Genomic DNA, 15,898 nt, shown 5'->3' with positions numbered 1-15,898 from the left:
ATCAGTTGGTGTTCCAACTCAGCATTTTTTGTTTCCCCTTTGACATACGGCAAGAGAGATGGAGGTTCTCGCCCGTAAACAACCGAGAAAGGTGTAGTGCCCGTAGAGGTATGGTATCCTGTGTTATACGAGTATTCTGCCCATCCGATGTAAGAGCTCCATTTGGTTGGTTGTTCATGAGCAAAACAACGTAAATAGGCTTCAAGACATCGATTGAGTACTTCGGTTTGACCATCCATTTGAGGGTGGTAGCTAGTACTTAGCTGCAACTTGGTCTGGTTCAAACGAAATAGTTCCTGCCAAAAGGTACTTCAAAAAAATAACATCCCGGTCAGAAATTATGGAGCGAGGGAACTCATGTAGACAAATGATTTCCTTACAGAATAGGACAGCTACACTTCTGGCTGAAAAAAGGGTGAGATAAGCATAGGAAATGGGCATATTTACTCAAACGATCCACCACCACTAAGATAGTATCAAATTTGTTGGATATTGACAGTCCAACAATAAAATCCATGGAGATATCCTCCCAAATTTGAGTTGGAATTGGTAAAGGTTGGAGTAAACCTGTTGGGGATAATGTTTGGTATATCTGTTGTTGACAAACCAAACAGTGCTGTACAAATACCCTAATTTATTGCTTCATTTTCGGCCAGTAGAATTGAGTAAACGTGCGTTTAAAAGTCTTTAAAAACCCATCGTGGCCACCAGCTGGAGAGGTGTGACATTCTTGAAGCAATTTGAGTTTGAGATTAGGTATATCAGGAATGACCATTCTGCCCTTAAAAAATAAAAGTTGATCATGCAAATAGAAATTTGGGACTGGTGATGGGGAGGACTGAAGTTGTTGGATTATATTTGTTGTGTAAGCATCTTGTTGGAGTCCCCCTTTGATGTCGGTTACCTCCACACAATAAGGAATCGACATGGTCAATAACTCACCAGAATGGGGTTTCCGTGAGAGGGCATCCGCTCCCTTATTCTCTTTCCCAGCTCTGTGAATTATAGAAAAATCATAGGGCATAAGCTTGAGTAAGAGTCGTTGTTTTTCGGTTGTGGTAATGCGTTGATCCAATAAAAACTTCAAAGTATAATGATCTGTACGAATTAGGAAATGGCGCCCTAATAAATAATGATTCCATTTCTGAACAGCAAGAACCAATGCTAATAATTCCCGATCATAAGCTGATTTAAGCCGATTAGACGGAGAAAATCATTTACTAAAATAAGCTATCGGGTGATTCTCTTGAGACAAAATAGCTCCAACTCCTGATGAAGATGCATCACACTCCACAACAAATGTTTTTGAAAAATTCGGTAATTTGAGAACATGAGTAGAAAGTAATGCTTGTTTCAGGGTAGTAAATGCGATAAATGCCTCATCAGACCAAACAAACCCGTTTTTCTTTGTAAGGGCTGTTAGGGGACGTACGATTAGGCCATAGTTTCGTACAAACCATCTGTAGTAATCTGTAAGACCAATAAATCCTCTGACCTCTTTAACATTAGAAGGGACATGCCAAGATTGTACAGCTGAAATTTTTTCCTGCTCAACTTGTACACCTTCTGTAGTTATGATGTGCCCAAGAAAATAGACTTTGGGCTTACCAAAACAACATTTGGAGAGTTTAGCGAGAAATTGATGGTCATATAATAACTTCAGGGTTTGTGTAAGGTGTGAAAGATGTTGTTCCATGCTGGGGTTGTATACTAATATATCATCAAAAAATACTAGTATGAATCTACGCAAATGAGGGCGAAATAAGTCATTCATAACAGCTTGAAATGTGGAAGGGGCATTAGTTAGGCCGAATGGCATAACTTTGAATTCATAATGCCCGGAATTAGTTCGAAAAGATGTTTTTGGAATGTCTTGATCGTGTACCCTGATTTGATAATAACCTGAGCGTAAATCCAGCTTAGAAAACACTGTCGCGCCATATAACTCATCTAACGGTTCATCAATATTTGGAATTGGGTACTTTTCAGTTATAGTTATTTTGTTGAGAGTGCGGTAGTCTACACACATCCTCCAAGTATTATCCTTTTTCTTGACCAGTAAAATTGGGCTTGAAAATGGACTATTGCTTGGTTGAATAAAACCTGCTGCTAAAAGTTCTTCCACTTGTCTTTCTATTTCAGCCTTTTGAGAATGGGGGTATCGGTAGGGTCGTATGTTAGGTGGGGTTGAGTTTGGAAGTAGGGGAACATAGTGGTTTTATAGGCGGTTTGGTGGTAGGGTTTTAGGTTCTTCAAAGACCGGGTTGTATCGGTTTACAGTAGGCTGTAATATCAGTGGAATTTCTGGATTAGTACCTGATTCAACATCCAAATGTTGAAAACTAGCCGACTTTTGAGGTCCCGTTGAAATACCCTGTCATTTGTAACGTTTACCATCTACATTAAAGATCATAAACATTTCCTTCCAATTAGCTTGAACCGTGTTTAATGTTGCCAACCATTGAACCCCCAACACCACATCTGCTCCACCGATTGAAAAAGGATAAAAGTCTTGAATAGTCTTCAATTCATCAACTTGAAGTGGAGTATTCTTACACACATTGCTTCACTTGATTACATCTCTATTTCCTATTTGAACGCCAAAAGGTGCTACTGTTTGGGTCTCAATTTTCAACTCAGTTACCAATACATCTGAGATAAAATTGTGTGTAGATCCCCCATCAACTAAAACAAGTACCTTAGTAGAATTAAGCATACCTTGTACCTTCATTGTTTTGGGTTGTGGTTTACCAAAAATAGCATGCAAACTAATCTCAGCAATTTCAGTAGTTTCCCCTTCATCGTGACTGACTTCGTTAGTTGGTGTTTTATCCAAAACTTCCTCCACTTCCAGCACCTTGAGAGTGCCAGTTTTACATCGATGACCTGGCCCGTATTTTTCCCCACACCGAAAACATTCTCCCCTGAGATAACGGGATTGTTTTTCAGCATCTGTGATTCGTGAGGGTGGTTTGGAACTGCTGTTGGACAAAACTGGGTGAAATTTGAGGTTTTGGGTTCTGATTGGATGGGTTTTGAAGGTGTTGTCCAGGTTTTCCCTTTCATGGGACGAGTATGACTGAGTTTTGATTCGAATTCTGAGGCGATACTTACAGCTTTGTATACCGTTCTTGGTTTCTGAATTCTCACATCAACTTTTAGTTCTTCTTTGAGACCATTAAGAAACACCCCTAGGAGGCAATGTTCAAGCCAATTAGAAACCCGATAAGAACGTTTAGCAAATTCTTGTCGATATTCTTGTATCGTCCCTGTTTGTTTTATATTGCACAAATGCTCGTCTGGGTTTTGAAACTCAGTAGGCCCAAAATTTTTCTGCAAAGCATGAACTAGTTCTTCCCAAAACTCTATCGTTTGATCTGTAGAAAGCCAAGAATAAAAATCTGAAGCATCTCCTTCCAGGTGCATTGAAGCAACATCTACTTTCTCTTCTTCAGGTACATCGTAATAACGGAAATACTTCTCAGCCTTAAGGATCCATCCTCGAGGATCACTATCACTAAAGGTGGGAAAGGTAATTAATTATTTGGACGATGCCTTTGGTGACGCCATGATGATTCCCCTTCGTCGTGATTTCCATAACTGTTACCCGATCTATCCCTGTTGTGTGATTGTGATTTAAGAGCTGCAACATCCTTCTGTAAGGCATCTATAGACTCCAATTTTTTAGCTATGGCAGCCAATTGCATGCCCACTGGATCTGGTGGCTGATTGCCTTCTTCTGAATTACTCTGGGTCTGTACCATGCCTTCGAATTCCCGGCAATGGAACCAATGATAAAAACCAGCAAATTAAGCAGGCAAATGATTCACACTTTTATAAAGAAAAGCCAAATTCGAGATGGCAGGTCTCTAATACAAACAAGATAACAAAGACTGAATAATTGAACAACTGGATTCAAAAAACAAAGCCTGCTAAAATATTAGAAACTGATGTTAACTGCTCCTGAAGTGAAGGACCTGAACTGCTGTAGCACCCGATTCCTGGTATGTATTTTATTCAAGAATTGTATGTATTTTCTCTGGGACTCGACGAGTTGATGGCCCAACTCGTCGAGTAGAGACGGGGTCCGCGGGAAGTTTAAGTGACCTACTCGACGAGTCAGAGACTGACTCAGCGAGTAGGTGCTGTTTGAGTGAAACCCTAAATTTGAGGGTTTGCACCCTATTTAAACACTTTATATCAGCCTCCATTGCCCTTATCACTCCCAGAGAGCTGTATATCGAAACCCTAGCCGTTTTTGTGTGTTCTAAGGTCATTTTGGTGCATTTAGTGAAGTGTGAAGCTTGAGAAGAAGAAAGAAGCTTGTGAGTTCGAGTTGAGGCTTAGAGATCCAGAGATTTTTGGTCCACTTCCAGCTCAATCAAGGTAAAATACCCCTGTCTTGGTCCTCCATGTGTTATTCATTCTTAGAAGCTTGGACTTTAGGAACATTTAGGGCTTTCCAAGCCATTTTCGGATTTGTGAGGTGTGCATGGAATCTTGACTTCAGATCTGAGTCGTTGGAGGGGTCTCATGGCATAAAGGTGCCAACTTTAAGGCCATGAGAGCCCCATGCATCTTGTAGAACACCTTTTATGGCTTTTTGAGCCAAAGACCCCATGCATGTGCACCAAGTTTGGAGCTTTACGTGTAAAATGGTCATTAGAAGGCCAGATCTATGATTTCGAAGTGTTAAGACCCATTTAAATCGACTGTATGGTAATGGTCAAGGTTGGGCTCGACGGGTCGTTCTTGGAACTCGACGAGCCGGGGTGTTTTGACCACCAAATCCTTTCCGTGGATGGACCAGTTGTTAGGATGGAAAATCCCTTAGTTGTTTGGACGCGTAAAGGGACCTGGGAATCATAGGACTCTGCGAGTGTATGAACAGACTCGGCGAGTCCAAGGCAATCTCCCAACCTTTGAAGATGAACTCGATGAGTTGTTCATACAACTCGGCGAGTCATAGACTGGATGTATTCATAGGAGGGAGATGAACTCGACGAGTTCAAGGTCGAACTCGGCGAGTCGGTTGAAGATTGTCCGATGTGTTGTTGAAGGCGAACTCGTCGGGCTCTTGCTAGACTCGACGGGTAGGGACGAGAGTAAGACATTTGGTAGTTATGGGAACTCGACGAGTTGGCGGACCAACTCAGCGAGTCGAGTCAACCAAATGTTGACATTGACCAGGGTTTGACCTTGACTTTGACTTGGATTTTGGAATGACCCTTGTAAGGGTTATGAGTATGCAATAGTAATCGGAGAAGGTTGTTGTGTAGGGATTGGGGATTTGTGACGATTCGATTTCCACGCCGAGGTCAAGGCAGATACTACGCGACATTGAGGTGAGTTACCTTCTAGTAGTGGTGGGTCTACGGCCAAAATGTCGGCCCACCAGCAGGAGTTTTATGTTAGATGATTGTCTTTGTGATATTCATCTAGGCTTGCTACTACCTGATATGTTTATGTGCTAGCATGATATGTTATATGTGATAGTGGTAGTATGAGGGAATAGTCCCCAAGTTTGGTTGTTAGGACCAAAGGGTAGGTCGGGCACCCCAGATATGCCAGACAGTATGATTATGTTATGTTATGTGTGATAGTAGTAGTAGGGGGTGAAATAGTCCCCGGAGTTCGGTTGTTAGGACCGAAGGGTAGGTCGGCACCCCAGAATGGCCTGACATGGGTAGGTCATCACCCCAGAATAGCTTGACAAGGGTAGGTCAGCACCCCAGAACTACTTGACGGGGTAGGTCGGCACCCCAGAATGGTCGGACCGGGAAGGTTGGGCACCCCATAATTGCCCGGCAGTATGTATGCTACGTGATTGTGTGGTATGTGGTATGATGGGGGAACTCACTAAGCTTTGTGCTTACGATTTACAGTTTTGGTTTCAGGTACCTCTTCAGCGAAGGGGAAGGAGTCGGTGCGGTAGCGGCACATCACACACACGCATGATTTCCGCACTATGAGATTTCTTAGGATTGTACTCTGATTTTTATTACTATGGATGATATGGTTTTGAGACACGTTATTACAGTTTTATAAATTGATTTGACGTTGGTGATGTTTTTGGTAAACTATTTTATGAGTTACTTAATTAAAAATGAAATTTTTGACCTTGAAAATTGGGATGTTACAAGTTGGTATCAGAGCCTTAGTTTGAGGGATTCGGATACACTCTCGGGTGTGTCTGAACTCAAACTGAGGACGTGGTATGAAAATTTTCAAAAGAAAATCATTTTATGAAAAGAAGTTTGAAAAGAGAAAAAGGAACTTTGAAAAAGAACAAGATGTGTGGTGTGCGCAACCTGCCGAGCTCAAGTAAGTTTTCCCCAAGATACCCATACATGTTATGTTATGATATGATATGATTATAATAATGCATGCTAGATTAGGGCTAAGGATCTAGGAAGATGCCCGATATGCCTGCTGTATGAGTTTATTGAGCTTCAAGATAGTACTGATTAGTCAGTTATATGATAGCTTGGATAGAGTATGTCTGATTGGGTTACTCAATGCCCGAATGTTGTTGCTTTGTGCTAATAGAAGTTCTAACTACCTTTAGTTAACTACTGAATGAATACATCACATTACATATTGCGAGGAGTGAATAATTTCAAAAGGTTAGGTTTAGCCCTATTTCGCAGCTCTTGTCTGAGTCCAACCGTTGTAGGGTAGGACCTCTCATTCGAAGAATTATCTGGTCCTAGTGATATGTAATGGTATTCATGAGATAGTTAGGTAAGGGTAGCAGGAACTCCTTACACAGCTGATGGGGGCGAGTGGATTGGAGAGTTACCCTAGGGTAAGCCTAGGACGAGATTGGAAAAGAGTGCAACAGTAGTAGAAGGGACTTGGTGAAGTCGAAGCAATCCTTGAGGAAAGTACGGATAGATGTGGAAGGTAGTATGGGCCCGTACTACTGAAAGCAGAGGATCCGTAATCGAGTCAAGGAGGGCTGAGATAGAACCAGGAAACTTGTAGAGTGTATGAGACCTCCTGAGGTTTATGTATGATTCTGACAGTTATGTGTTATGTTTCAGAATGGTGATGATCACACGTCACGGAGGAGGAGGTTCAGGGTCAGGATCCGGTTCGGGAGCAGGTACCGAGCCAGTTGATGAGGGACTACGTGAGTTCATTGCTTCTGAGATCACAAGAGGTATCCTTGAGTCGACCCCGGTGATTTTCGGGTCGATCAAGGAAGGGATCATTGAGTTGATGGAGGATCGCCTCAGGGCGTTCAGGAGTGACATGACACACAGCCAGCCAGGGTCACGCACACTGTCCTTCAAGGACTTTAGGGGCAGTGGTGCGCCGGATTTCCATGGGGCTAAGGACCCCATCGCAGCCAGGAGATGGATTGCAGACATTGAGTCTGCACAGTTGACGAGCTTCTGCCCTGAGGGATCGAAGGTGCGATACGCTGCAGGTTGTTTAAGAGATAGGGCCAGAGATTGGTGGGAGTCGGTTGGTGACTCGTTGGGAGCCTCGGCTATTGAGGCTATGACTTGGTCGGACTTTATGACCAGGTTCAGGGCTGAGTTTGCGCCAGCTATGGAGCTTCAACAGTTGGCCAGGGATTTCCTTGATATGAGGCAGATGACAGAGACGGTGGCGGAGATTACAGCCAAATTCCGGGAGCTGAACAAGGTAACGGTGAAGAACCGTTACCCACTTCCGAGGATAGATGACTTGTTCGACCAGCTTCAGGGAGCATCTTGGTTTTCCAAGATAGACTTGCGGTCAGGCTACCATCAGATGAGAGTCAGAGATGAGGATATACAGAAGACTGCTTTCCGGACTCGCTATGGCCACTACGAGTTCGTGGTGATGCCCTTCGGGCTCACCAATGCTCCTGCCGCATTCATGGACCTCATGAACCGCGTGTGTAGACCGATGCTGGATCGGTCTGTGATAGTTTTCATTGATGACATCTTGGTTTACTCCAAGACGCAGGAGCTGGATGAGGAGCACCTGCGAGAGGTGTTGGATACCCTGAGGAGGGAGAGCTTGTATGCCAAGTTCTCCAAGTGCGAGTTCTGGTTGCGCGAGGTGCAGTTTCTTGGGCACCTTGTCAACCAGAACGGGATATTGGTTGACCCAGCCAAAGTGGAGGCCGTGATGAAATGGGAGGTTCCGAAGTCTCCATCCGAGATTCGGAGTTTCCTCGGATTGGCAGACTATTATAGGAGATTCATTCAGGATTTCTCCAAGATAGCCGTACCTTTGACCCGGCTGACGAAGAAAGCCGTTGTTTTTCGCTGGGGGCCTGAGCAGCAGGCGGCATTCGAGACATTGAGACAGAGACTATGCGAGGCGCTGATCCTCGCCCTGCCAGAGGGCGTGGAGGATTTTGTAGTATACTGTGATGCGTCCATCTCAGGTTTGGGCGCAGTACTGATGCAGCGAGGGCATGTCATCACCTACGCCTCGAGGCAGCTGAAGCCTCATTAGGCGAACTACCCGACGCATGATTTGGAGTTGGGGCGGTCGTCTTCGCCCTCAAGATTTGGCGACACTACCTCTATGGGATCCGTTGTGCCATCTACACGGACCATAAGAGTTTGAGGTACCTCATGGATCAGCCGAACCTGAACATGAGGCAGCGTCGATGGTTAGACGTGGTGAAGGATTATGATTGTGAGATCCTTTACCACCCGGGGAAGGCCAATGTCATGGCCGATGCTTTTTTCTGCAAGGCAGCGCCGATCAGGGACATCTGCATGAGGATGACCGTGGTGACTCCGCTTTTGGAGCAGATCCGAGAGGCCCAGCTGGAGGCCATGAAGGAGGAACATCGGAAGAGCGAGCGTATTGTGGGACAGGTTTCCTCCTTCGACTACGACAGCCGATGATTATTGACTCTACATCGTAGGGTATGGGTTCCCTACCATGGGGGTGTGCTCCAGGTTCTGATGGAGGAGGCGCACAAATCCCGATTCTCGATTCATCCCGGGGCAACGAAGATGTACAGAGATCTTCGACCCGATTACTGGTGGCCCTGCAAGAAGCGGGACGTCGCCTGGTATGTAGAACGGTGCTTGACCTGCAGGAAGGTCAAGGCCGAGCACCAGAGGCCACACGGCAAGATGCAGCCGCTGGACATTCCCATGTGAAAATGGGAAGATATTACTATGGATTTCATCACCAAGCTTCTCAGGACTGCACGGGGAGTGGATTCGATTTGGGTCATTGTGGATCGGTTGACCAAGAGTGCCCACTTTATACCGATCCAGGAGAGCATCTCGGCCGAGAAGTTGGCTGATATCTACATCCGAGAGGTAGTGGCTCGGCACGGAGTGCCAGTTTCGGTGATCTCGGACCGAGACGTGCGGTTTACTTCCAGGTTCTGGAAGAAGTTTCATGACGAGTTGGGAACTCGTCTACACTTCAGCACATCGTTCCACCCGCAGACGGATGGTCAGAGTGAGTGGACCATCCAGACTTTGGAGGATATGTTGCGGGCATGCGTTCTAGACTTCGGTGGTAGCTGGGATACCTATCTTCCATTAGCTGAGTTCTCTTACACCAACAGCTATCACGCGAGTATCGATCGTCCTCCCTTCGAGATGTTGTACGGGAGGAAGTGCAGGACCCCGATATGTTGGGGCGAAGTCGGACAGAGGGTCATGGGGAGCACCGAGGTGGTGCTCAAGACGACAGAGAGGATTCAGCAGGTTAGAAGTAGGCTACAGACTGCTCAGAGTCGGCAGAAAAGTTACGCCGACAAGCGCCGATCAGACTTGGAGTTGCAGGTCGGGGATATGGTCCTCCTAAAGGTGTCACCTTGGAAAGGCGTCATCCGATTCCGGAAGCGGGGCAAGTTGGGCCCCAGGTACATTGGACCTTTCAGGGTTGTAGCACGGGTGGGCAAAGTGGCGTATAGGTTGGACTTGCCAGCAGAACTCAGTCAGATTCATAGCATGTTTCACGTCTCCCAGTTACGGAAGTGTCTGGTGGACGACTCGGCGGTGGTACCCTTGGAGGATATTCAGGTGGATGACAGCCTGAATTACATCGAGCGGCCAATGGCGATCCTCGACAGGAAGTCGAAGGACCTGAGGAACAAGAGGGTGGAGCTGGTGAAGGTGCAATGGCAGCACCGCAGGGGATCGGAATGGACTTGGGAGTTGGAGGAAGAGATGAGAGAGCACTACCCCGAGCTTTTTCCAGATTCAGCAGCAGACTTCGAGGACGAAGTCTAAAATAAGTGGGGGAGATTTGTAGCACCCGATTCCTGGTATGTATTTTATTCAAGAATTGTATGTATTTTCTCTGGGACTCGACGAGTTGATGGCCCAACTCGTCGAGTAGAGACGGGGTCCGCGGGAAGTTTAAGTGACCTACTCGACGAGTTGCTTTGACCCATGTCTTTTTCCTAGAGTATACCTTGAGGTTTTGATAAGTCGACCACCCTCCTCTGCCGGTGGATGCATAGTGTTGAGAGACAACAGTCGGCGTGGGTCCCCTTCACCGACAGGTAGCCTCTTTTCTCCTTGTATTGGGTATTTAAGATTTGTGGTCAAATTAAGTGTTTATTAATCAAACGATTTGTTGTGTTGCTTGTTATTCTAATGAAATTTCATTTTCTCTTTGTATTGAGTATTTAACATGTATGGCTAGTTATTCTAAAGAAATCCATGTGAAATGAGTAAGAATCGTCGAACAAAATCCATACCATTAAAAGAGAAATGTGAATAGATAATTAAAAAAAACATTAATGTAATAAATGGAGATTTCAAAGGCAACTTGCTTACCTTTCTTTTTTTGTGTAAAAACATTTTTTGTTGTTAGTTTATTAGGTTGCTGCCATTGTTTTCCACAATCAATTTAGAAATTTGCAAGATAATCAATTAAAGCTTTAATTATTAATTAAAAGATAAAAAAAATGATTGCACAATAACTACTAGTTATTACAATTTATGATGTGTTGCTATTAGTTTGATTTGATTATGTGAAAATATTAGGTTTTTGATTTGATTATGTGAAAATATTAGGTTTTTTATTTGCTTATGTGAAAACTTAATTTATGTTTGATTATATAGGACCTATTTTGTTTGGTAACTTTTATGATTAACAAATCAATACTTACCATTTGACTTGTTTTAGGATAATGTCTAACAAGTGTTTGTTGAAATGCCTGAAAGACAATCTAAAGAATTTAACCATGTGCATTCTGTTAAAATTAGTACCAACACGTGTTTTATGTAATTTTATATTCTCATAGAATGAATAGATTCATTCTATGAGAATATAAAATTACATAAAATATGTGTTGCTAGTAATTCTGACAGGGTACATTTATACATGCTTTAAAATGTTTATGCATATAGAAGGAAAAGACTATGATTTAAGTGCATTATGTAATGTCTATTAGAATTTATTTATATAAATGCATTCTGTTAGAATGTCTTTTGAGAATGTTTGTTAACAACAAGTATATTTGTTTAACTAGTGATACTAACAACTAATGTATCCTATTCTTTCAGGATTGCATGGAAAAGAAATTCAATATTGATCATACAAGAGAAATATTTTGAATCGAGTTCAACAAATATATATATGCGAAAATCAAGTGGATTATATGGACTACTGAAGAAGATCAAGTGTATTTGTTCAATAATTGTATATTCAAGAATGCTATTTTTTAAGAATTTTATTCATTTTTAATGATATTATGTTAGAATATATATATAACTATATTAAACTTTATAAGGATATTAGTCTGTAAGAATATGTATAAATTTGTATTTTATTTCGGATGTGCATTAAGAATAAAATCATAGACCCAACTTGGATGTATATGAATAATATCTAAAATTCTTAAATCAAATATATGCATTGGAAATATATTCTGCAAGAATAAAATCGAAAATATATTTACTAGTTTATGGTTGGCATTCTGTCATTTTGACAGAATAAAATCGGATTTTTAAATTGGAATTAATTTAAAATATTCAAATTTTTTAAAATAAAAGAGATAATTATCCCTAAAAATCCGAAAATTTCCTTTTTTAATATAGGTTAATTGACTAAAATGTCCTTATGCTGAAATTTGTGTGGTTATATGGTATATGTTACCCTATTGTAATATCATAGACCCTCAGATCATTTACCTTTGATTATATTTCATCCGGTTGTCCAGATCTATACATTCTGGCACACAATAGTTAGTAAAAATAAAATAACCTAAGCCTATATATATATATATATATATATATATATATATATATGAAAATAAACGAGCAAAAGCAACAGGAACGGAAAACAATATAAATCAATAAGAAATATAATTCGTATACTAATAAAAATATATAAATAATGGTTATGAGACTTAAATCTATATTATATCGATTCCTATCGACTCCAAATTTTTCCTCATATACCTTTGACAATAAAGGAGGTATATATCTAGATCCATATATTCAATATATGTAGACAAATGTTACAACATTAACAACATACGAATACTTAAAAAAGACAAAAACCAAATCAATAACTTATAACATAATTTACGCATCATTGGACTCGGTAAAGAACTCACGCGCCTCATCGTACCGGTCAAAAACTATGTTATAAAGAGGGTTAATTGGTTCCAGGAGATTAGAATACGGACCCAACACAAAGCCCGGCAAAGGTTCAGAATCAGCATCTTTGGGCCACCGAAACTGGGCTGCAGAAAGCCCACTAAGACAATAACAAGTGTGATAGTGGTCCCTACTCTTCCCCGGTTTATCCCTAAACCCTCCCTCCACCTACACATATCATCAACAAATATAATGCTTAACTGCAGAGTTCTAATGGGATCTGGTGCACTCAGAGTTTTATATTGGTATCTGCATCCTTATAAGGAATGTTCTCTGTTCCCCCATCAAACTTAGGACACTGGCACACTCGACCAGTGCCATGGCTCTGATACCATTTGAGATTTGTAAAGATGAAAACTTGAAGGTACCTGTGAGCACAAAAGGATATATTGCTGCAAAGCATGGCTCTGGAAAAGATCCTCCGCTTCACCAACACTGGCTGCATGTAATCTTTGTATCAACACAGCAGCTCCTCCCTGGTCATACGTTACTATAATTATGAAAACTGATTTATATAACCTTTAAAACATGTGCAAATGAACAGAAAAATAAATATTTTAAAACCTGCCAGAAGGAATAGCAACCATCAACCAATTTATTTGTCCTGCCCTGGAAACCACCTTCCACTCCTTGTCTGAAAACCAACCAATCCTGGTTCAAAAGGTGATATAAGTAATTAAGTATTACATCACAAAATGGGTGATTTAATATTTTTATTTATGTTGCATGAGATGAGAGAATTAGATTTGGCTTACAGTTAAATTAGGTAAGTCCAAACGGTTAACTTCGTTGATCAAAATCATTGCAGCCAACCCACAAAAAGTGTACCTAAAGATCAATGATTTTGGGTTGTGAGGGGAAAAAATGTAAAATTGATTGGCAAACTGTTAGATCCAGCAGTTGTGATTATGAAACATACCCACCATGAGCTTCTGACCCTGGTTCACCAGCAATGCCACCTTCATAGGTCTGGCAGCTGAAAAATATTAGTCCGTATAAAACTTGTTAGTTTTAAACGGCTGCAAATAGAAAAAAGATGAATGAAAGATTTAAAAAGATTATAGCTTTAACAAAAAAAATGAGTTGAAAAGGACCAACCTTAAGATGTAATCTCCCACACCTAGAATAAGTTCTTTGTCTAAGATACTTAGAGCACTTGCAACCTAACAGAAAGTGCAAGTATCAAGTATCAAGTATTATATATATATATATATATATATATATATATATATATATATATATATAGAGAGAGAGAGAGAGAGAGAGAGATGTTGGCTTACAGAAATGGCAGTGTAACAAGCACGAACATCAACTTCTCCACCATCATGCATACTGAATGAATGAAAATTCAGACAGTTTATTAATTGGATACACAAAATTATGTTTGAAAGAACTTGAATCTATGAATAACTAGTATAGTATTATGCCACACCTGAAGCCTCCACTTGTATGTTTCATTCTGCGCAAAAATGAGTAGATCTTGCCTCTGTAAATAAAAAGCAGTTGCATCAAATGCCAAAAGAATGTCATAAAACAAAAATTCAGACTTGAATCTTATAGGTTTTATAACTAAATTGAGCTATATTATGCCACAAAACAACCACCTGTTAATTGATGACAAAGCTTTATGACCACCTAAGGTGATAAGTGAATTAACAGCAGCATAAGTTGTTGCAAGATGTGGCATCTGTCAAAAGTAGAAAATGTGAGCAGCTTTCAAATCAAAATATGAACTACAATAATTGCTTCAATAAAGAAGCTACAATTTTAATCAGTCAATTATCATCATCAAAAGGTAACTTGCCTGCCCAGGTCCTCCACCATATCCACCATGTTGATCCTGAAAGAATTACAGTACAACATTTTGCAATTAATAAGCTTATACACTCCTGATAGAATGAATTATGTATAAGGCAATGTTCATGAAAACTCAGTTTGCAAACAGAAGCCATGATCAGGACTCCGCAAAATGACACAGTTAAAGTTGTCACACCTGGCACCGTCTCAAAAAGTCAATGGCATTACTCTCCAAATCCTCATCAACACAATCTCCCAGTAAAGCGATTGAATGAAGGATCCAGTAGCAAATCCATGGCCGACTGAAAAGAAGCAATTCTGTGAATAAGTGAAGATATAAGAAAGAATTACTGCTGTTATCATATATATATATATATATATATATATATATATATATATATATATATATATATATATATATATATATATATATATATATATATAAGTATAATGCTTTTTCATTAATTTAAGCATCATCGTAGTACAACGAGTGAGATGGCGGGCAATAAGCTGCGCGAAAAGGTTAAGAATGATATGATTAGATACATTCAAAGTGGATCATCAAAACTGATAGCTATAAATTAATGTCTGTCAATAGACTGAAAGCATCACTAATGGTTAATAATATCTGATCATTTAAACCATCATTGCCACTAGTAAAGAGATACCCCAAGTCAATTCGATCAAAAGAAATGTCTGTGTGTGTGTGAGTGAGAGAGAGAGAGAGAGAGAGAGAGAGAGATACTTGGCATCCAAGACTGAAAACGAGGGACCGAGTTGCCGAAGACCTTTCATAAGGTACTCGATGTGATTATCCCGTTGAAGCTCTAACCTTTGCACGGATCCAATACTTCAATAAGTCAATTAACCAAGACAGAGGATGTACAGAGTATTAGGGTTTATGCGGGCTTACATCACTGCTTGGGATTTGGGTGGAATCTTACAGAAGAGTTGATAGATACGAAAAACATGATGTTCAAGTGCCCACTGCTCTTCCTGGCTTGCTGTTGCCTTCCACTCCGCCGACGACGATGACGAAGGCTCCATACAGGTCATACAGCGCACTCCGTTTATTGCTAGCAAATTACACTCCGCCCTAACCAGTGCAACACTAATAACTTTGTATAAGTAAAATACTTTTTCTTATATAATGTTTTGTACCAACTCCTAAGGTTCTAAATACTTAAATCGTTCTAAATACTTAAATCGTTTTTTTGCAAGATTAGATCCTAAGATCGGATCCATATCACATAAAATAAAATAAAGGGAAATTAAAAGTCCTAAATTTTTAGTCCAATTTATGAAAAAATCATAAACTAAATTTTGTTTACAGACAAAAGCACAAAATACCGGTTAAAACTTCGAAAAAACCATTTTCGGTCGGTTTCACAGATTTTGCCGGTATTTTGTCATTTTTCGTTAGTTTGCTCAAAATTTTGGGACTTTTCCAAAAATTACATAATAACCAAAATATTAGGACTTTTTTGAAAATTACCATAAAATTAAAG

At 40.8% G+C, this 15,898-nt stretch overlaps 1 protein-coding gene across 2 annotated transcripts; it reads right to left on the bottom strand.

The window, feature by feature from the left end:
• Positions 1 to 12,269: 12,269 nt before the first annotated feature.
• Positions 12,270 to 15,523, bottom strand: ERA1 (Prenyltransferase family protein). 2 transcript variants are annotated; one of them, XM_079079787.1, is made up of 13 exons: positions 15,304 to 15,523; positions 15,136 to 15,222; positions 14,587 to 14,692; positions 14,398 to 14,433; positions 14,198 to 14,280; positions 14,026 to 14,079; positions 13,874 to 13,925; positions 13,692 to 13,756; positions 13,513 to 13,569; positions 13,349 to 13,421; positions 13,158 to 13,244; positions 12,962 to 13,069; positions 12,270 to 12,761 (listed from the first exon to the last, which is right to left on the bottom strand). In XM_079079787.1, exons 1-13 carry the CDS (start codon positions 15,444 to 15,446, stop codon positions 12,519 to 12,521), a joined length of 1,194 nt encoding a protein of 397 aa, XP_078935913.1. In that variant the 5' UTR covers positions 15,447 to 15,523; the 3' UTR covers positions 12,270 to 12,518. The 2 variants fall into 2 exon arrangements, with proteins under 2 accessions (XP_078935913.1, XP_078935914.1); XM_079079788.1 differs by having other exon boundaries at positions 15,136 to 15,217; positions 15,304 to 15,418.
• Between the last annotated feature and the right edge of the window lie 375 nt (positions 15,524 to 15,898).

This window comes from Lactuca virosa, chromosome 2, assembly GCF_052849685.1.
Source record: "Lactuca virosa cultivar CGN04683 chromosome 2, Lactuca_virosa_CGN04683_v6, whole genome shotgun sequence".
NCBI classification, from domain to species: Eukaryota; Viridiplantae; Streptophyta; class Magnoliopsida; order Asterales; family Asteraceae; genus Lactuca; species Lactuca virosa.
The sequence above is the reverse complement of the archived record's forward strand: the minus strand, read 5'-3'. Positions and strand labels throughout refer to the sequence as shown.

Bases quoted from the DNA above. Each gene is read 5' to 3' on its own strand.
- ERA1 (XM_079079787.1), bottom strand. From the start codon at position 15,446: ATGACCTGTATGGAGCCTTCGTCATCGTCGTCGGCGGAGTGGAAGGCA. The intron at 14,281-14,397 runs GCAAGTTACCTT...TACTTTTGACAG, and splicing joins ATGGTGGAGGACCTGGGCAG to ATGCCACATCTTGCAACAAC. The intron at 13,070-13,157 runs GTTTTAAAATAT...ACGTATGACCAG, and splicing joins GTTGCTATTCCTTCTGGCAG to GGAGGAGCTGCTGTGTTGAT.